The sequence below is a fragment of the Bufo gargarizans genome, chromosome 2 (genome assembly GCF_014858855.1).
Source record: "Bufo gargarizans isolate SCDJY-AF-19 chromosome 2, ASM1485885v1, whole genome shotgun sequence".
NCBI classification, from domain to species: Eukaryota; Metazoa; Chordata; class Amphibia; order Anura; family Bufonidae; genus Bufo; species Bufo gargarizans.
Window position 1 is genome coordinate 57,195,531 of NC_058081.1, and position 21,769 is coordinate 57,217,299.

At 44.1% G+C, this 21,769-nt stretch overlaps 1 protein-coding gene across 1 annotated transcript in view; it reads right to left on the reverse strand.

Moving 5' to 3' along the window:
• DOK2 (docking protein 2) overlaps window positions 1-16,509 on the reverse strand; it is a 32,503-nt gene extending 15,994 nt beyond the window's left edge. The window contains exon 1 of the mRNA XM_044278981.1: window positions 16,024-16,509. Coding sequence (XP_044134916.1) covers window positions 16,024-16,086 — 63 coding nt within the window. The 5' untranslated portion in view covers window positions 16,087-16,509. The remainder of the gene's footprint in view (window positions 1-16,023) is intronic.
• Between the last annotated feature and the right edge of the window lie 5,260 nt (window positions 16,510-21,769).

The following is a 21,769-nucleotide window of genomic DNA, read 5'->3' on the forward strand; positions in this document are numbered from 1 at the left end:
AACGCATTAATATAATTTGACATATTAGATCATTGTAACCTGTAAAGTAAATGTAAAACATAATTAAAGGTTCTCAGAATGACAAGAAAACTTCCTTACAAACAAAATAATGGCGGCATTTCATTTTTGTGCATATATATATATATATAAGAAAAGATTCCACGGCACATCCCATGCATACATCAAATAAAGTGTATTTCAATCACCAAACAGCAACGTTTCGGCCACTCACTGGGACCTTTTTCAAGCAGTGACATTATACATAGATGCTCAACAAAATTATGTGCAGAAAGGTAAAAAAGTGAAATACATATAAGTGTATCTAGAATTAATATGATATCGTGATTGCCAATCATAAAGTGATAAAGTGCACATGTGCAAGATTAAAAACAGATAGTTTAAAAACATAAATATGTGGGCACTTGGCCAGCATGGATCCCCGGTACAGCAGGTGCTTCTCGGCGTATTACTCAGTATACTGAGCATGCGTGAGTAAGCGCTTTCACTTCCGTCATTCCCATGAAGCGCATCGGTGGAACGCACATGTGATTTACAGGGCCCGATCACATGATCATCGCTTTTACTTCCGCCATATACATGGACCGCATCGATGGAACGCACATGTGATTTCCAGAAGCAGACCACGTAACCGCTGATTTCATAGTATATAATTTAACCCCAATCTCATTAAAGAAACAAAGTATATACAGTCCTGATAAAAAGTTTACGACCACTTGAAAAATAGCAAAAAATCATATTTAGCCTGGCTGGATCTTAACAAGGTTCCAAGTAGAGCTTCAACATGCAACAAGAAGAAATGGGAGTGAGACAAAACATTTTTTGAGCGTTCAATTTAATGAAAACAACTAATAAACTGAAACAGGCTGTTTTTCAGCTGATCAAAAGTTTAGGACCACACCTCCAAAAAAAAACTAACCCCCCCAAAACAGAAATCCAACTTCCAAACATGAACTCAGTAATGAGTAGCTTCGCTGTTATTGTTTATCACTTTAAAAAAAAAAATAGGCATGCTTGATGCAAGCGTTTCCATGAGGTGAGTGGGAACATTTACTGTCTGGAACTACCTCTTGAGGCTCATCAAGAGAATGCCAAGAGTGTGCAAAGCAGTAATCAAAGCAAAAGGTGGCTACTTTGAAGAACCTAGAATATGACATATTTTCAGTTGTTTCACACTTTTTTGTTATGTATATAATTCCACATATGTTAATTCATAGTTTTGATGCCTTCAGTGTGAATCTACAATTTTCATAGTCATGAAAATAAAGAAAACTCTTTGATTGAGAAGGTGTGTCCAAACCTTTGGTCTGTACTGTAGGTCAATATATAAAAGAAAAACAAGGATGATACATATATTACTAGATTATCAGACATTGGGGGACATTGCAAAACATTACTATAACAAAATGGTGATGTATAAAGTCAGAAGGTATATCAGTGATACATGGAATCATCCACACCCAGTCACACCATCAGTGTGACCACAGTGCTTCTGAAGGCAGCACTAGTTAGGCCTTTTTAACACGACCGTATGGCTTTTTCAGTGTTTTACGGTCCGTTTTTCATGGATACGTTGTTCCGTTTTTTTTGCTTCCGTTGTGTTTCCGTTTCTGTTCCGTTTTTCCGTATGGTATATACAGTATACAGTGATTACAAAGAAAAAATTGGGCTGGGAATAACATTTTCATTAGATGGTTCTGCAAAAATGGAACGGCTACGGAAGACATACAGATGCATTTCCGTATGTGTTCCGTTTTTTTTGCGGACCCATTGACTTCAATGGAGCCATGGAACATGATTTGCGGCCAATAATAGGACATGTTCTATCTTTCAACAGAACGGAAATACGAAAACGGAATGCATACGGAGTACATTCCTTTTTTTTTGCGGAACCATTCAAATGAATGATTCCGTATACGGAACGCAAAAAGCGGCCCGCAAACGGAAAAAAAAAAACGGTTGTGTGAAAGAGGCCTTACTCATTATCTGAAAATTTTTCATCAAAAGTATTTATTAAAGATAAAAAAAAAAAAGACAAACTAAAATAATCACAATATTTTACAGGACAAACAGGCTCCGAAGGCTTAATAACCACTGAGTCATGCTTTAATATATCAAGTATCCGCCTGTTATAGATTATCTTTGCTATTCTCTGTCACCTAATCACCATGTATAATGTATTGAGTATTTTAGCATTCACCCCTTGTCTGAAATCACTTAAAGGGGCAAGTCTGTCCCTAGAGAAAATATTATATTTGACATATGTCAAGCACCACAAACAAACAAGATGAAACATTTCTGTTGTAATAGTATATATTTTTTTGTGCTCTACAGGGGTCGAAGTTGGTTTTACATTAATTTGTGCCCACAGTCATTTTTCTTTCTGCAAGAGATGTGCTGTTCACGCCTTGTGGCTTTGCATATATATATATACAGTACACACCCAAAAGACAGTCAACAAGACACCACACAACAATATCAGTGAAAAAAAAAAGTTATGCCACTGAAAGGCAAAAATCTAAAAATATGCTGCATCTTGATGGCCAAAATTTGCTGCGTCCTCATGGGGTTGCACCATCCACCCTGGTTCACAGCTGTGGTGTTCTGGGTTTTACTAACTCGCGTGTCATACTCAAGCAGCTGAGAACCTAAGATGTAAGGTAAACAACCACTGGGTTGTGGTGCCATGACGGCCTTAGCTGAACTTTGTCTTAGTGCATATTAAACAGTCTGAGGAACTTACTGTATTGGATACAAGTATTTTCTATTGCCCCAAAGCCTCCTCTAGGCCCTGAATGTGCCCTGCTGAGCTTAAGAAAGTCTGGTCATTTACTGCATTATACTGACTCCCTTGCAAGTAACGAATGTCCCATGTAATGTACTTCTCTATCTATATGATGAAGCTTATGTCCTACAGAGACCTCCATGATGAAGCTCATGACCTGCAAAATCCTCCATGATGAAGCTCATGTTCTGCAGAGTCCTCTATGATGAAGTGTATGGCCTGCAGAGTCCTATATGGTGAAGATCATGGACCATTAAACCTCTCCAGACCCCCAGTGAAACCTCTCCAGATTCCCCTGTAGACCTCCATATCAGACCTCAGATCAGACTGTAAAATAATAAAGTAACTTACCTCTCCTGCCGCCACTCTCCTTGTCCTGGTTGTCTTCTCATTTCAAGGCCCGTGCTGCAGTTACCTCCTGCAGCGTCAGGTCAGAGTGCGCTGTGTACATCCTGACGCTGCAGGCAACCAGGACACAGCAGAGTGGGCCCTGAGAAGAGCGAGCAGGAGAAGGGGTAAGTACTAGACAGAGCTCACAGCGCTTCTCCCCTCCCCCCTCCTGCAGACTAGTGAGCACTTCCATGATGGAAGCACTTGCTAGTATTGCCTTTATAAGATGCACTGCATCTTATAAAGGGAAAAGTACAGTAACACTGGCAAGGGGGGCCCAGGGGCCCGGTCGAAATCGCGACCACTGCGACCCCTATAGTTATGCCAGTGGTTTCCGAGCTCTGTTTTTGGACCCTTTTTTAATATTGCCAACACATTTCCTATGCGCCAATCCTGTGGAACACTTCCTGTCAGTATAGAGTCCTTAAATATCAGAAATAAGGGTCTGGCTATGACATTACTTAATTCTCTTAGGATGCGGGGGTGTATGCCATCTGGTGCTGGCGATTGGTCTATTTTAATCTTTTCAAGACACCGCTGTACTTCTTTTCTGGGTCAGACAGGGCACTTTTAATGGGGAATTTACTTTTACATTCTGCATTTCATCTGACAGTTTATTTTCCTCAGTGAATACAGTGGAGAAAAATAAAAAATGTAATTCCAGAAGGCCCAAGAGATTTCAGCCACAGGTGCTGCATTACTCATTGATGATAATCATATGTTCCAATTTGAAACAGGTTTTATCTCGACAAGACCCATCCATATGTCCTATTGAGGGGCACATCCTGTTCTGGGACCCGTCCATCTGTGTATGTCATAAATGGCAATTCTTTTGACGGACTGCATGTAGTAGTACACCTCGCCTATAGGCGTCCTATGTATGTGAAGATCCCTGCAAAGATGTCAGTAGCCACTCAGAATTAAATGGGTTAGATGAAACAACATCTTTAATCCCTTGAGGGCTCTTTCAATGTATTTAAAAAAATGATCAAAGAGGCAGAAATAAAATAAACAAAGAGGCTACAAACACCGGTTTAATCCCCAGGAGTTTCCAGTGCCGCTGCTCCAAGTTTGTTCACAATGGCATCTGAGGAGGTGTGTCCTTTCTGCTGCAGCTCTCTCTCTACCACAGCTTAGTGGTGTGTCCATTCTGCTGCAGCTCTCTTCCTCTCTTCCTATCACAGCTCAGGTGTTGTACCGTATTTTCTACAGCAGTCTCCCTATCACAGCCCAGGGGTGTGTCCTTTCTGCTGCAGTTCTCTCCCTATCACAGCTCACAGGTGTGTCCATTCAGTTGCAGCTCTCTCCCTCTTACAGCTCAGGGGATTATCCTTTACTTTCTCAAGGGTATGTCCATTTTAAGGAGGTGTGTCCTTTCTGCTACAGCTCTTTTCCTGTAACTGTCACAGCTTTTAACAGGAAATCCTGCTGCTGGCAGCTGAAGGATGGAACTGAGCTTGTACGACCTCATCAGCGATGGGACAGAAAAATAAGGAACAGCACCACAATCTGCACTGATTTCTCGGATCCCAGCCATTAGTGCAGGAAGGCAGTAGTCGATCACAGCCGCGTGATCACATACATGTATATGTGCTGCACCATTGCAACCCTATGAGACACTCAGAGGTAAGTGAGAGATGTACTTGGCTATCTCCAGCAGATCCATGTAGATAAATTGATATATCAGCAAACAAAAGGTACTAGACCCAAGATACCCTGACAAAAGAACCAACTTCATTGAAACTTCATATTAAAAATATATAATAGCGCCACATAAGATACGGATAAAAAGATAAGGGTGAGCCAGCTTACAAATTACAGAAAATCCCCAAGTCTGATCAATCAATGAAGAGTTGTGAAGGCAAGTGCCAAAGGTAACACACTGCAGGGCACCACTATGATCCCTACATAGCAAATGTAGCAGCACGGCTCCCCCACCACCCCCGACACACGGCTTTCCAACAGCTTCGTCTGGGGGTCTAGACAGATAAATGGAGTGGCAGTGTGCATGCTTGGCAGCTGCTCCATTCGTAAAAGGAGAGAAGGACCCCAGCTCTCGTGATCAGTGAAGGTCCTAGTGGTCAGACCCCTACAGATCAATTACCCCCTGTATTTGGGAGAACCTCTTTAACCGTTTTCTCTGTCCTTAAGCATAGGAGGACCCGTAGGCATTGTAATGGCTTGATAGTGATTGTCATTCATGTAAGAGAGCTAATAACTAGAATGGGGTGTACAGAATATTAAGGAATATTTACAGGGGTGCACCTAGCCTTTCTGCTGCCTGAGGCGAAAATTGAAACGGCGCCCAACTCTTCCAGCCCTACTGTTTAAGGCATACTGTGACACAGTTGAACATAAAGAGATATTCCCACAGCCCTGCCACTGCCCCCACTTGTCTCTAGGTCTTGCCGCCTGAGACAATTGCCTCACCTGGCCTCATTGGTGGTGCACCCCTGTATATATAATAGAATATATACTCTGATGACGTGTAACGTATTCTTGAAAATTGTAAAGAAATTCTGGTACAGAAGTCATTGAGGAAGTGAAGAATTTGCACGGATAAGGGCAGCTAACAATTTTGGGGAAGTAGTGCTTACATAATTCACACCCTCTATCACACATCTCTCTTCTACACAGACCACTGACACTGTCTGCACCAAAGTGATAATTTTTATTTTCTTTCACTTCACTTTGACTTTGACCAAGCTCCTTGCAGTGACCAGTCCTTAAAGGGGTCTTCCAGAACCCAGAGGGTCCCACAAACCCACTTTAAACACATATAACACACCTAAGGAGAAAGTTATTAATATACTTACCGTTCTGAAGTTGTGTGGATCAGCCTCTCGGGGACCTGGTCATGTGAAGGTCCTCTTCTTAGAATCCCGGTTCTCCCGAAGTCTCGTTCTTTACTGGGTTTCTGTCCTGGGCTGTGTATGGGACATCACTTTCACCAATTGTTACGGAGGGGAGTGTGGGAAACCCCCCACCGTACAATATCAGTCGCTGCTACGGCGGATAACAGGGAGCAGGTCACCTCCTAACGCGGCCCTAAAGATCTCCCTAAACTCCTAATGCATGAGCGGCCTCAGAAGGTAAGGGGGCTCATGCTCACCAACCTAGAACCCTAGGTATACCTGCTATGCCCTAAGCCTGAAGACAGGGCAGAGACTACCCATTCATCCTACACAACGGATGCATGGTGTCTCCAAAAGCCCAGCAGCTGGCCACCAACTAGACAGGGTTCACAGCCAAACGACAGGTAAGTAACAAAAGGCTACAGACAACCTAGGTTACCAGAACCTGCCACCGACGAGATGGACCGGAAACGCACTGTCTAGATGTTTGCTTAAACCCCTCCGGGAAAGCAACCCCCTTTTGGAGGAAACACACCACAACACAATAACCTCCAAACAAGGCCCACACCATAACAACATACACCAGGTGGGAGAGGGAAAACAGAAACACGCTGGAGGGGACACACAGACAGAGCAAGGGAAACAATGTAGCAAATAAGGGTGGCTCACACAGACTATGCATACAGCCAGGGAGCAGAGCTCCTACACAGACTGACAACATACAGCCAGGGAGCGGAGCTTCTACACAGACTGACAAGCAAAACAAACTGACCTCAGGTTCCACCACCCCAACATATAAGGAGGCCTGAGGTCACACCCACCACACCTAGCAAACACACCGTAACCCCGTGCACACCAGGATGGGAAGGGACACACAACTTAAAGGGGAAGTGTCAAAACATGCAAAAACAACATGTTGCCACCAGCAACAAGCATGCACGGCAAAAGTGTCATGGTCCACAATACCAGACCATGACACAGCCGTGACACCAATACTATTCCTCTCCCTGGCAGATGTGTAAAATCCTGTGTCCATCTACACTGTGCACGAGTAGTTCTAGCCCTGTCCACAGCCCAGGCCCAAAAACTGGTGAAGGACATGATGTCAGTAGAAGCATGATTTTCAGAAGAGGAGTATAACGTGACCGGGTGTCCAAGAGGACTAACCATTAAACTTTGGAACCATAAGTACATTACAGACTTTCTTTTACAAGCATGTTCTATGCAATTAATATTAGCACCCCTGTTGATAAGCTGTTTGAGGAGGCTGTGGCACTCCAGTGAGCTCCGCAACCTCCTCACAAGTCAAGCACACTGGATAGTGGATGTGCTTAGTCATACCCTAAAAAGTGGCACAAATTGGTGAAGTTTGGCACATCTAGGGTTTCTAAAAAAATTTTTTAACACGCTTGACAAAAGGAGGGGGCTTAGAGAAAAAGGGTGGAAGGGCAGGGCCTAAGATGCGCTATTTTGCACCAAACAATTCTGGCATAAAAATCAAAGTACAGTAATCCAATCAATAGTTTTTATAGAACCAGAGAAAAGTGTCTGTCTCATCCGGTCTGAGCCCCCTGTGATAAATGTGGTGTAGGTATAGGCAGCCGGTCTAAGCTTATGCCATCTACAGGATAAGCAAATCTGGGCCATTGTGTCTCCATGGTAAAGGAATAAAAATGAACTCTGTGAGGCCTCATGCTGAAGTCACGTTCCCCTCCATCTATCCTCTGGGTTACTGTCATGCACACAAATGGTATCCCCAGGAGCACACATACTAGGATAGCCCAGTCTGAGGGGGTCAAGTTTAAACTGGCTTCATCTCCCTTTCCCATAAGATAAAACCACCTGCCTAATTTTGTGTAGATCCCCCTTGTGCCACCAAATCAGCTCTGACCCGTCAAGTCATAGACTCCATAAGACCACTGATGGTGTCCTTTGGTTTCTGGCACATCTCACATCTCACCACATTTCTGGCACCTGCGCATTGTTCCCTGCTGGAGTGTACTTGTCCTTAGTGTGATGTAGATGCACAGCAATGTACTGTGGCGCGCTTAAGCATGTGAGTCTGAGACTGCACATTGACCCACTGAAGACAAGTACAATATGGTCACAGTAGATCTTCTGTGGGATCAGACCAGACGGGCTAGCCTTCACTCCTCACACACATCAAACCCTGTTGTTGGTTGACCCAGCTGTCCTTCTTCCTAAGACCACTTTCATATGTACTAACCCATGATTAATGGGAACATCCCACAAGGTCTGCAATTTCAAAGAGGCTCTGACCCAGTTATCCACCCATCACATATGACACTTTTTAGACTTATTCAGATCTTCACACTTACCCAAAAGCAATGTGTAAACCCAGTTTCAGGCTGCCAGTACGTGCTCAGGCCTGTTAAGGTTTTTTCAGATTTTTCATGCAGTTTTTGAAACCATATTCGACAGGAGAAGTAGAATCTTTTCTATATACTTCCCTTTTGAGACCCACGCCTGGCTTTGACTTAACAAAGTGGATTAAGAACCTAAACCAAACCTGAACATCTCTTGGCAGCCTTAGGCCTCTTGCACACGAACGTTGTGCATCCGTTCCGTGCATTGGGGACCGCAATTTGCGGTCCCCAATGCACGGGCAACATCCGTGAGGCGGCCGAGATGGATCGAGACCCATTCAACTTGACCGCATTAAAAATAGAACAAGTTTAAAAAAAATTGCGGTGCGGAGGCACGGACAGAAACAACACGGAAACACGTGGGGTTCCGATCTATGCTTCTGTTCCGCATCTCTGTTATTGTGGACTCATTCAAGTGAATGGGTCCGCATCCGTGATGATGAGTGCACACGAGCCGGTGCCCATGTATTGCGGACCCGCCGTATGCGGGCCGCAATACGGCCACGGGCACACAACATTCGTGTGCAAGAGGCCTTAGGCTACTTTCCCAGTCAGTATTTGTTTAAGCAAAAACCAGGAGTGAAGCCTACAGAGAAAAATATAATGGAAAGATGTGTGCCTCTTCTGTGTCTTGGACCCACTCCTGGTTTTGGCTTCGAAATACTGACCATGTAAAAGTGGCACTAGTCTGGGTTTTCACGCAGTAGCCCCAAGCATGGGTGTGTGCTGCCAAACCTCTGCAGTTTGCTGCAAATTGCCGTGGTTTCTCAAAAAGTACTGGTGAAGAACATGTTTTTTTATGTGCTTAACGATTTGCAGGAAACCACTAAGGTCTATCAGAGCCACACAGCAGGGCTACCCTGCAACCATGTAGGTATTCACTATTAGGCCTCTTTCACACGGGCGTTATGGATTTGGGTTAGATAATATGCGTGTGCGTCGCAGGAAAATGCACGATTTTTCCGCGCGAGTGCAAAATATTTGAATGCGTTTTGCTCGCGCATGAGAAAATTCGGCATGTTTGGGTTAGGTATTGTGTAGATTGTATTATTTTCCCTTATAACATGGTTATAAGGGAAAATAATAGCATTCTTAATACAGAATGCTTAGTAAAATAGGGATGGAGGGGTTAAAAAATAAAATAATTACTCACCTTAATCCACTTGTTCGCGCAGCTCGGCTTCTCTTCTTTCTTCTGGACCTGGGTAAAGGAACTTTGATGACACCACTGCGCTCATCACATGGTCCATCACATGATCCATCACCATGGTGATGGATCATGTGACAGGACCATGTGATGAGCGCAGTGACGTCACCACAGGTCCTTTTCCTCCTGAACAGTAAAGAAGAAAAAAGAAAAGAAGCCGGGCTGCGCAAACAAGTGGATTAAGGTGAGTTAAATTATTATTATTTTTTTTAACCCCTCCAGCCCTATTGTACTAAGCATTCTGTATTAAGCATGCTATTATTTTCCCTTATAACCATGTTATAAGGGAAAATAATAATGATTGGGTCCCCATCCCGATCATCTCCTAGCAACCATGCGTGAAAATCGCACCGCATCCGCACTTGCTTGCGATTTTCACACAGCCCTATTCACTTCTATGGGGCATGCATTGCGTGAAAACGGCACAAAATAGAACATGCAGCGATTTTCACGCAACGCATAAGTGATGCGTGAAAATCACCGCTCAAGTGCACAGCCCTATAGAATTGAATGGGTCAGGATTCAGTGCGGGTGCAATGCGTTCACCTCATGCATTGCACCCGTGCGAAAGAGTTTTAGGGTAACCATTTACGTTGTGTATTTGTATGCAGAAAATTCATATAAGAAGTCTGACTCCAAACCACATAAAAAAAAACGCACATAAATCCTTTTTATCGCTGTATTTTTATTGTGGATTTTGGTGCGAGTTTTTCTGCTTATGTTGACAACCCTATGAAGTCTGTGAACATGAGATCTGACTAATCTCATTTATTTTGCAGGTACTGTATTACGCTGTGTTTTTTCCCCGCACGAAAACCCGTATGAAAAAACCCCGCACGTAATCAGTATCGTGTTCAGATAGTCTTACCGTTCTCAGATAATAGATTAGCACCATGACAGTAATCACTTCCGATACCGGACAACACTGGAGCGCGTGCACATTACAGGCGGAGGAAGTGAAAAATGACACGTGGAATGATCAAAATAGAAATAACTGCAACTTACAGAAAGATGTGAAGAAATAGGGAACATGTGGCTTCTATTTTTAGTGGCTTTTCATTAACCAGTTCAAAACATGCCATTTTGCCCCAATTTATGACGGGAGACGTTTTTTTATTCAGACATGTGGCTTCAGAGCGCTAACTTGTTTTTTTTTCCATTTGATTATTCAAATAATATTTTTGCTGCCTCTTTTTTTAGTTTTTTTTCTTCAGTTTTGCTTTACTTTATATACCTGGGAGAATGACAAAAAAAGGTGGAGGAGAGGAGTTTTTTGGTATTTTTTTAATAGTATAAAGTGCAACTAAATTTATGTCCCCTTTCTGTTGTGGTTTTTATATGGGGGATATATGGTTTAGGGGGCAGGGCTGGAACTTCATTCTGGGCCTTTGGACTCGTTCAATTTTTTTTATTATTATTGTTTATTTTGCCTTTTTTTATTTTTTTTTACAGTTTTTACAGTTTGGCTGACCCCCCCCCCCCCCCCGATTTGGGTGGTATTTTAACACATTACATCATTTTCGTGTTGCTCTTTCCTCCTATAACTGGGGCAGACATATTAGAGCCAGTTACAGGAGGAATACGGCTCCCGGGGACTGATCCCTGGAACTGCTAAAATCCAGTAACTTGTGCAGTTACCCAGCGCTCACTGAGCAGGAAATGTCATGGCTGCTTCCAGAACCGCATACATGGCGTTGATTGTGCGCCACGTATACAGAGTACGGGAAGGCAATAAACCGCTTCTGCCTTATCTATGGGGAGTCCGGCTGTCACTGACAACCAGCTTCTCACTCCTGCAGCTGCAAACACAGCAAGGATGTTCAGAAACGTCTCTGGACAGTACGTGCGGACCCACCATCCGCTAGCAGTTAAAGGGGTATTCCAGTTTCGTAATGTGATGGCATATCGCTAGGATATACCATCATTTTCTGAGCTGTGCCTGGTATTGCAGCTCAGCCCTATTGAAGTGAATGGGACAGATCTGGAATAATGGCCGACAGATGAATGGCACTATTTTTTCCTAATCTCACACAACCTCTTTAAATACAACCCATAGACATGTGTGGCACTGTTCTAGAAGAAAGAAGCCATGCTGGAGTGAGTGCCATAGCTGCTGTGTGCCTGCTGTTTGATACAGCAGACAACCGAGGTAATATCTGCGATAGGCGATAACACCAATTGCAGACATTTAATCCAACCAATGCAGTGATCAAATGTGACAATAGCATCTGAAAGAAGAGAACCCAGAAGCGCTGAGCTCCTGGGTCCTGAACGGCAAATCTACGCAGGCTCTAGTAAGCCTGGGTGTAAAAAACTGAATGGGAAAATCTTCAAGTCCTCAAAAGGTCTCATAACTAAGGTTGCATCTAAATGTATAATAAGTAGGTGAACAGATGGTTAAACATAATGTAATATAGAATATGGAGCATATAAATGGCATCCTCTTTGGGCTGGCTGGCCATGCATGGATCTCTCTGTGCTGTCCTGTAGGGCACATTGTATGTGCATGGAAATGAATGCACTTATACTACTTATTATTTTGCAGTTATGTAACCTGCATCACTCAGTGGCCCTTAGTGTTTGAAGCAGACTGTGCTGAATTGCGTTCTTAGGTGGGATATACAGTACAGACCAAAAGTTTGGACACACCTTCTCATTCAAAGAGTTTTCTTTATTTTCATGACTATGAAAATTGTAGATTCACACTGAAGGCATCAAAACTATGAATTAACACATGTGGAATTATATACATAACAAAAAAGTGTGAAACAACTGAAAATATGTCATATTCTAGGTTCTTCAAAGTAGCCACCTTTGCTTTGATTACTGCTTTGCACACTCTTGGCATTCTCTTGATGAGCTTCAAGAGGTAGTCACCTGAAATGGTCTTCCAACAGTCTTGAAGGAGTTCCCAGAGATGCTTAGCACTTGTTGGCCCTTTTGCCTTCACTCTGCGGTCCAGCTCACCCCAAACCATCTCGATTGGGTTCAGGTCCGGTGACTGTGGAGGCCAGGTCATCTGGCGCAGCACCCCATCACTCTCCTTCATGGTCAAATAGCCCTTACACAGCCTGGAGGTGTGTTTGGGGTTATTGTCCTGTTGAAAAATAAATGATGGTCCAACTAAACGCAAACCGGATGGAATAGCATGCCGCTGCAAGATGCTGTGGTAGCCATGCTGGTTCAGTATGCCTTCAATTTTGAATAAATCCCCAACAGTGTCACCAGCAAAGCACCCCCACACCATCACACCTCCTCCTCCATGCTTCACGGTGGGAACCAGGCATGTAGAGTCCATCCGTTCACCTTTTCTGCGTCGCACAAAGACACAGTGGTTGGAACCAAAGATCTCAAATTTGGACTCATCAGACCAAAGCACAGATTTCCACTGGTCTAATGTCCATTCCTTGTGTTCTTTAGCCCAAACAAGTCTCTTCTGCTTGTTGCCTGTCCTTAGCAGTGGTTTCCTAGCAGATATTCTACCATGAAGGCCTGATTCACACAGTCTCCTCTTAACAGTTGTTCTAGAGATGTGTCTGCTGCTAGAACTCTGTGTGGCATTGACCTGGTCTCTAATCTGAGCTGCTGTTAACCTGCGATTTCTGAGGCTGGTGACTCGGGTGAACTTATCCTCCGCAGCAGAGGTGACTCTTGGTCTTCCCTTCCTGGGGCGGTCCGCATGTGAGCCAGTTTCTTTGTAGCGCTTGATGGTTTTTGAGACTGCACTTGGGGACACTTTCAAAGTTTTCCCAATTTTTCGGACTGACTGACCTTCATTTCTTAAAGTAATGATGGCCACTCGTTTTTCTTTACTTAGCTGCTTTTTTCTTGCCATAATACAAATTCTAACAGTCTATTCAGTAGGACTATCAGCTGTGTATCCACCTGACTTCTCCACAACGCAACTGATGGTCCCAACCCCATTTATAAGGCAAGAAATCCCACTTATTAAACCTGACAGGGCACACCTGTGAAGTGAAGACCATTTCAGGTGACTACCTCTTGAAGCTCATCAAGAGAATGCCAAGAGAATGCCAAAGCAGTAATCAAAGCAAAAGGTGGCTACTTTGAAGAACCTAGAATATGAAATATTTTCAGTTGTGTCACACTTTTTTGTTATGTATATAATTCCACATGTGTTAATTCATAGTTTTGATGCCTTCAGTGTGAATCTACAATTTTCATAGTCATGAAAATAAAGAAAACTCTTTGAATGAGAAGGTGTGTCCAAACTTTTGGTCTGTACTGTATATCTAACAATTCTGTGGGTTGTTACAAAAAAATAAATATGATTGTTGCCAGACCCCCAGATAAGGTTCGCTGAGCTCCTATAATGCATTGTGACAAATGTTCCCATATTAGATTACTGTGCAATCCCTCACATAAAAACACTTCCTAGAATACAAGTCCTCAGAGCAAGCTTTGCACAAAACTATATGGTGCATCACTCCCCTTTTACCCTTCACACAGTAGTTGGTATGGCAGCTCCACTATTCATTTAGGTTAAGCTGCAGTACCACAGTGCAAAGAAAAGAGCGGCACTACCGATCACCTGTTAATGGAATATCTTAGATAACACCCCTCTGCATTTGGAGATCAATAACAGCATTCCACTTTCCATAGTAGTACAGGAAGTTTACCAATTGCCAAAGTCCAAAATAAAAAAAATGAAACCCCAAGTAAAAGTTTCTCCTTATTAAGCAAGGTTTTTGCTGTCTGCCCCTGGCTGCTATCTTAAAAACATATGTGAAGCAGTTTTTTAGAAAAGGGGGCAGAATGGAATAAAAAAAATAAAAAATACATAAAAAGAAGCATTACTCACCTTTCAGATTCCCCACCGCTGCTATTCCAATGCTTACCAGGGCACACAGGAAGTCATTGCTCAGCCAATCACTGGCTACAGCAGTGACCCGCCTCAGACAGTGATTGGCTGAGCGGGCATTTCTTGCCTTTTCCCGTGCGTTGAGATGTGACCAAAAAAGAGGGGACTCAATAAGCACTGGAACAGCAGCAGATCGGTGAGGTGAGTAATGCTTCTTTTTTTTACCCATTCTGCCCTAGAAATCATCAGACAACCCTTCTAAAGATAAGCTCTGCCACTTTAAATATCATGTTCTCATAGAAATATTTCTGATATTTCTTGTTTAATGTATTCTTGCAGAGGAGAAGCAATAAAGGGGTTGTCTGGCCAATTACAATAAAAGTAATAGAATAGTAATGGTGAAAAATAATAAGTCATACTCACCTCACTGATACCCCGACTTTCCCATTCCCTTGGTTTCCGGGACCACACTAGAGGTCCCTTTTTACAGAGGGAGGCTGGTCACCGGCCCAAGGTTGAGCCAACCTTTCTTGTGTGTCAAGAGGGACCAGGAAGTCAAGACAAGCAGGGACCAGGAAGCGATGGAACAGACGTGTCAGGGGAATAGGGCTTATTTTTATTATTTTTCATATTATTTTTTATATTTTTTTCCTACAAGGGAGGAGATGGAAAAACACCTGAAAAAACACCACTTCTACGGCATGCTGTGTTAAAAAACAGAAAACAAAACGGCATGGACATAAAAAAAACGCACCCCACTTAAAACAGCATTAGTAAACAATTAGGCCCCTTTCACAAGCGATTTTTCCGCATGGGTGCAATACGTGACGTGAACGCATAGCACCCGCACTGAATCCTGACCCATTTGTTTTAATAGGGCTGTGTACATGAGCGGTTTTTCTCACGCATCAGTTCTGCGTTGCATGAAAATCGCAGCATGTTCTATATTGTGTTTTTCACGCAGGCCTGGCCCTATAGAAGTGAATGGGGTTTCAGTGGAAAACGCATTGCATCCGGAAGCAAGTGGGGATGCAATGCATTTTTCACAGATGGTTGCTAGGAGATGTTGTTGTCGCACGGAAAAAACTGAACAACTGAACGCAATCGCAACTGAACTTGCTTGCAAAATGGTTCTTGTTTCACTGAACGCACCCTGAACGCATCCGGACCTAATCCGTCACGCTTGTGTGAAAGAGGCCCTAATGTGTGCCCTGTGTTTTAAAATTCCCATAGACCTTCAGCTAAAATTTGGGGCTGACATTTCGACACCACCACCACAACAAACACACAAAAAAGCTTAAAAATTTTACAAAATGTAAAAATGACAAAACAGCATAAAAATTGCCCATTGCAATGACTGGGTGACCAGGTGGTACATTGTTGCGCCAAGAGCACCCAAATGGGAGGCACCTGTTGCAGTCACTTCCCACTATGACAGACGGGTAACTGAGCGATGGACACCCCTCTGTGATGTCCTTGTACCATAATACATAGAAGGGAAACAATGGAGAGAAGTACGTTAGAGTTAGTTTATATAAAGTACACAGTGTTACACTCACCTTTCCAAACCGCTGCTGATGCTGTACATACAGAGCCCCCTGTTTCACCAAACCCCCATCCATCACCTACTCCAATTAGCTTGCTTATTTCAAGGTCTCTCAATGGCGCACCTTCACTGTAACTCCAATTTTTTTTCTCAACCTGCAGTCTCGAAATATAAGAGCTGTCTCTTCACAATCAGCGCCACCAACACTATTTCTTCTCTACTTCTCAGTCTCTCTTTTTCGGGGTAACACTCAAGGCTTCCTCACCATCTCAGACTTATCTTCTCTCATTACACCTGTAGACCTCAATCCTGGTACTCTAATACTCCCCTCTTCCTCTACACACACTCCTTCCTGAGGACATCTATCTCACAAGTCCCTGAAGCCATGCCTCTTCTGCCGCCCGTACAATGTCTCTTTCCCTTTTGTAAGAATCTTATTTTGCAGGCTCTTTCTGCATTCGCTCCGCGCTTCCTTTGCTCTCGGTTGCAGTATCTCTTGTGCAAGGCTTGTCTCTCTGCCTCTTTGCTGTCTCTCAGTTCCTCCCTTTCTTGAACACACTTCCGCTTTAAAGCCTATCCTGTATTTGGGGACAAGTTTAATATAGACACTTATCAGCCATAAGACTAAAACCACTGAACGGTGGAGCGAATAACACTGATTATCTTGTGACTATATAATATATATTAGGCAGCAAGTGAACAGTCAGTTCTTGAAGCTCAAGAGTTGGACTCAAGAAAAATAGACCAGAATAAAGATCTGGGCCACTCTGATGAGCCAAGTTGTGATGGTTGGATGACTGGGTCAGAGCATCTCCAAATTGGCAGGTCTTGTGGGGTGTTCCAGAGTTAGTATCTACCAAAAGTGGTCCAAGAAGGACAGCTGGTGAACCAGCATCAAGGTCAACGGTGCCCATGCCGAAAGAGATAGCATGTTCCCCATATGGTTGAAGTGCAAGGAGGCCTACTGGAGAACTTTTTGCCTTAATTTCCCATATACCCCGCATCCAGAAATTTAATTACTGAATATTGGTTTATATGAGATCCCTCTGGGCCATAAGAGGGTGTCACGGACGTACAAAGACATATGGACGTCCCAGCGACAGTAAGTGGCAGAAGGTCTGTGAGACTGACAACACATGGTTTTATCTGACAGATTTTCCTTGTGGATCAATAGGCGTCTGTGTTGTTTCTGGTAATGGCCACACCCCTTGCCTTCAGGTGTTGCTAATGTGGTCATTTAACCTTCCTTATTTATAGTTGCCTATCCCACAATGCTGTGCGGTTTATAGCTTCTGCTGGACATGTGGATAGTTTGTGGTTGGATCTTGGCTGAGTTCCTGGTGCTTCCATTGCCCCTTTGAAGTTAAGTCTTTCTTTCTCTTTTGTATTTTGTTTGGGTTCTGTGTGTTGCATTTCTCTATTGTTTGTATTAGGCCTGAAGGAGACTCCTGTTCGTCCTTCCTTTTGGAGGAACAGGTAGTCTCGTCCCTGCCATTAGTACCAGGGTCCTATAGGGCTAGATAGGACTTTAGGTATTCCTGCGTATGAACTCACCTACCTTTGGGGTCTGTTCATACTAGTAGTCAGTCAGGATTTTGATTAGGGTTTTCACTAGGAGGTGTCCATTTAACTTCCCTAGTTCTCAGGTCTGATTCCCCGTTCCCCCTTCCCTCCTATGCCCGGTGTGGTGTTTCCCTCCCACACCGAAGGGTGACATTATAAACCGCCAAAACCGTAATTTTTTGTTTGTTTGCAGCCATGGATCCTATTGATGCATTGGCAGGTCAGCTGCAAGGGCTGTCTTTGGAGGTAGCTGACCTCCGCACGACTATCTTGCAGATGCAGAGATCACAGGCTGTTGGTCCTGGTGGTGGTTGTTACCAGGCCTGCCTTGAACCTAAAGTTCCCCTCCTGGACAGATTCTCTAAGGACGTGATAATTTCATTTTGTTTAGGGAGGCGTGCAAACTGTATTTTAGGCTACGTCCACACTCATCTAGGGATGAGAAACAGCGAGTCAGCGTGGTTATTTCCTTGCTTAAGGGAGATGCGCAGTCATGGGCTTTTTCTCTGCAGTCTCTCCGGTCGGTAGATGAATTTTTCGAAGCTTTGGGTCTTATCTATGATGATCCGGATTGGACCTCTCTAGCCGAAACCAAGCTGCACAGCGTTCGTCAGGGTGATCATTCCACTGAGATTTATTGCTCTGAGTTTAGGAGGTGGGCTACGGATATGGAGTGGAATGATCCTGCCCTCTGTAGCCAGATTTGTCAAGGGTTATCAGAGAGGCTGAAGGACGCTTTGGCCTTTCATGAAACCCCAGTGTCACAACCAGACAGCTGAGAAGCTCTGACAGAGGCCTTTCAGAACCTCCTCCTTGAGTTCTCTTTGTTGTGCTGTTCAGTTCCTCATCTCGTTAGCCTCTCTCAGCTGTCATGGAGTTGGACTGATTGCATCCCTTTAAATTCCGCCCCATAATGCATTACTGGGCGGCTTATACTACTTCCTGGAGTGTGTGTGCTTGCTGATCTTGTTTTCCAGTCTGCTACAAAGTTAAGTGCTCAACATTTATCTGTTATTTTCTGTTTGCTGGATCCCAGGTGACCCTGACTCCCTCCGTGTCTGGTGTAGGGAGCCGGTGGTCGTGTCCCCTCACTATTGTAGGGTGTTCAGGGGTTATATAGTCAAGGTACGTGGATATGCAACCTTCCACCTTTCGGATCTTTGCATAGGCTGAGCAGCCAGGGAAAGTCTCAGGTCTTGTGCAGGGGTCTCCCTTTTGGTTCCTTAGCTTTGGATCCACTCAGTCATATATGCATGTTGCTTTGTCTTGTTTCCTGTACACCGTCCGTGACATTATAAGCCGCCCAAAACCGTCTCAAGCATGGATCCGGACTTTTTCTCAGTTTCAAGTGACCGGTTCAGCTTGCGTTCATGGAGTTTGTTCTGAGCCTAAGATCTCGCTCCCGGATACGTTCTCCGGGGGCAGTAAGAATTTTGTGCGTTTTAGAGAGGCTTGCAAACTCCATTTTCGCCTTCTTCCCCATTCCTCTGGTGATGAGGAACGGAGGGTGGGGATCATTATATCGCTGCTCAGGGGTAACGCTCAGTCCTGGGCCTTTTCACTGCCGGAGGGGGCACGGCCTCTCCGTTCAGTGGGTGGAGGAATTCTTTTTAGCCCTGGGTCAGATATATGATGATCCGGATCGTATTGCTCTGGCTGAGTCTAGACTACGTCTATTATGCCAGGGTAAACAATCCGCAGAAATATACTGCTCAGAATTTCGGAGATGGGCAGTTGATACTGGTTGGAATGAGCTGCACTCCAAAGTCAATTTTGCCATGGTCTTTCAGAGGGATTGAAAGATGCATTTGCCTTTCATGAGAGGCCTATTTTTTTGGACTCTGCTATGTCTCAGGCCGTTCGTATTGACAGGCGTCTTAGAGAGAGAGGAGAGATGTCCCCTTCCTGTCATACTCAGTCCCAGGACAGTGCAGCGGTCCCATTCTGTGCGCAGGGTTCTCAGTCGCTGTCAGCCCCTTCTGAGCAGGAGCCCATGCAGCTGGGGTTGATTGCTTCTGACAATAGAAGATTCAGCTCGCATGGGAGGGTTTGTTTTTGTTGTGGAGGTATAAATAATTTGGCAAATATTTGTCCCTCTAGGAGATTCAGGCAGTTTTCTGGGAGTAATAAAGAAACAAACAGGGAAAAATCTTTTAAAAATGTTCCGTCTGTTACTATTGGCAGGGTTGAGGCTAGGGTGGCGCTAGAGAGCAAGAACATTTTTTGTGAGATTTTTGTGGATAGTGGAGCAGCGGTCAATCTCATTGATAATCAATTTGCGATAACTCATGGTTTCCAGGTGCGCACTTTGGGAAAGGATATTCCTGTTTTCGCTATTGATTCCGCTCCACTTTCTCAGAAATCATTAAAGGGCATAGTTCACAATATCCGTTTAATTGTGAGTGATGCTCATGTTGAGGATGTGTCATGTTTCGTCCTTAGCGGTTTGCCTACTCCTCTAGTGTTGGGGCTACCCTGGCTCACTAAACATAACCCCACCATTGATTGGCAAGCGAGGCAAATAATTGGTTGGAGTGACTTTTGCTGAGAGAATTGCCTTACGACATCTGTTTCTGAGGTTGATACTAAGACTGTACCATCTTTTCTCTCTGAATTTTCGGATGTCTTCTCTGAGAGTGGAGTTCAGGATTTGCCCCCGCACAGGGAGTACGATTGCCCTATTAATCTCATCCCAGGCGCCAAACTGCCTAAATCTCGTTTATATAATCTTTCCCAACCTGAGAGAATCGCTATGCGTGCTTATATCTCTGAGAGTCTGAGAAAAGGACACATACGACCTTCGAAGTCACCTGTTGCCGCTGGTTTTTTCTTTGTTAAGAAAAAAGATGGTTCTTTAAGACCTTGTCTGGATTTCAGGGAGCTGAACAGTATCACTATTCGTGACCCTTATCCGCTTCCTCTGATCCAGGACCTGTTTAACCATATTGTTGGGGCTAAAGTTTTTTCCAAATTAGATCTAAGAGGGGCATACAACCTGGTCAGGGTCAGAGAAGGAGACGAATGGAAGACGGCCTTCAATACCCCTGAGGGCCATTTTGAGAATTTGGTTATGCCTTTTGGTTTGATGAATGCTCCATCCGTTTTTCAGCATTTCGTGAACAGCATTTTTTATCATTTAATGGGGAAATTTGTATTAGTGTATTTGGATGACATTTTGATTATTTCTCCTGATTTCAAAACTCATAAGGAACACTTACGTCAGGTCTTGCTCATCCTGCGGGAGAATAAATTATACGCGAAACTGGAAAAATGTGTGTTTGCGGTTCCAGTAATTCAATTTCTGGGGTTTCTTCTCTCCGCTTCTGGTTTTCGCATGGACCTCGAGAAGGTCCGCGCTGTGCTTGAGTGGGAGCTTCTTGAGAATCAGAAGGCGCTGATGCGTTTTTTGGGCTTTGCCAATTATTACAGAAAGTTTATTTTGAATTATTCCTCTGTTGTTAAACCACTCACCGATATGACCAGAAAGGGGGTAGATTTTTATTCCTGGTCGGTAGAGGCGCGTAAGGCCTTTTCTAATATCAAGGAGAGTTTTGCTTCCGCTCCCATCTTGGTACAACCTGATATTTCTCTACCCTTCATAGTTGAGGTTGATGCTTCTGAGGTGGGTGTGGGTGCGGTCTTGTCTCACGGTTCCTCTCCTGCCAAATGGCGACCGTGTGCCTTTTTCTCCGCAGAGAGAAATTACGATGTGGGAGATAGGGAGTTGTTGGCCATCAAGTTGGCTTTTGAGGAATGGCGCCATTGGCTAGAGGGAGCCAGACACCCTATTACCGTGTTTACTGACCATAAAAATCTAGCCTACTTGGAGTCAGCCAAACGTCTGAACCCGAGACAGGCCAGATGGTCTTTGTTCTTTTCAAGGTTTAATTTTGTTGTCACGTTCCGCCCTGGGGTTAAGAATGTGAAGGCAGATGCCCTGTCACGTTGTTTTCCGGGAGGTGGGAATTTTGAAGACCCGGGTCCCATTTTGGCTGAAGGTGTGGTGGTCTCTGCTCTTTTTCCTGAATTGGAGGCAGAGGTGCAGGCAGCCCAGTCAGAGGCTCCTGATCTTTGTCCTCCTGGGAGGTTGTTTGTGCCTCTCGCTTTAAGACACAAGATTTTTAAGGAACACCACGATACGGTCCTTGCTGGGCACCCGGGGGCAAGAGCCACAGTGGATCTCATCGCTCGGAGAT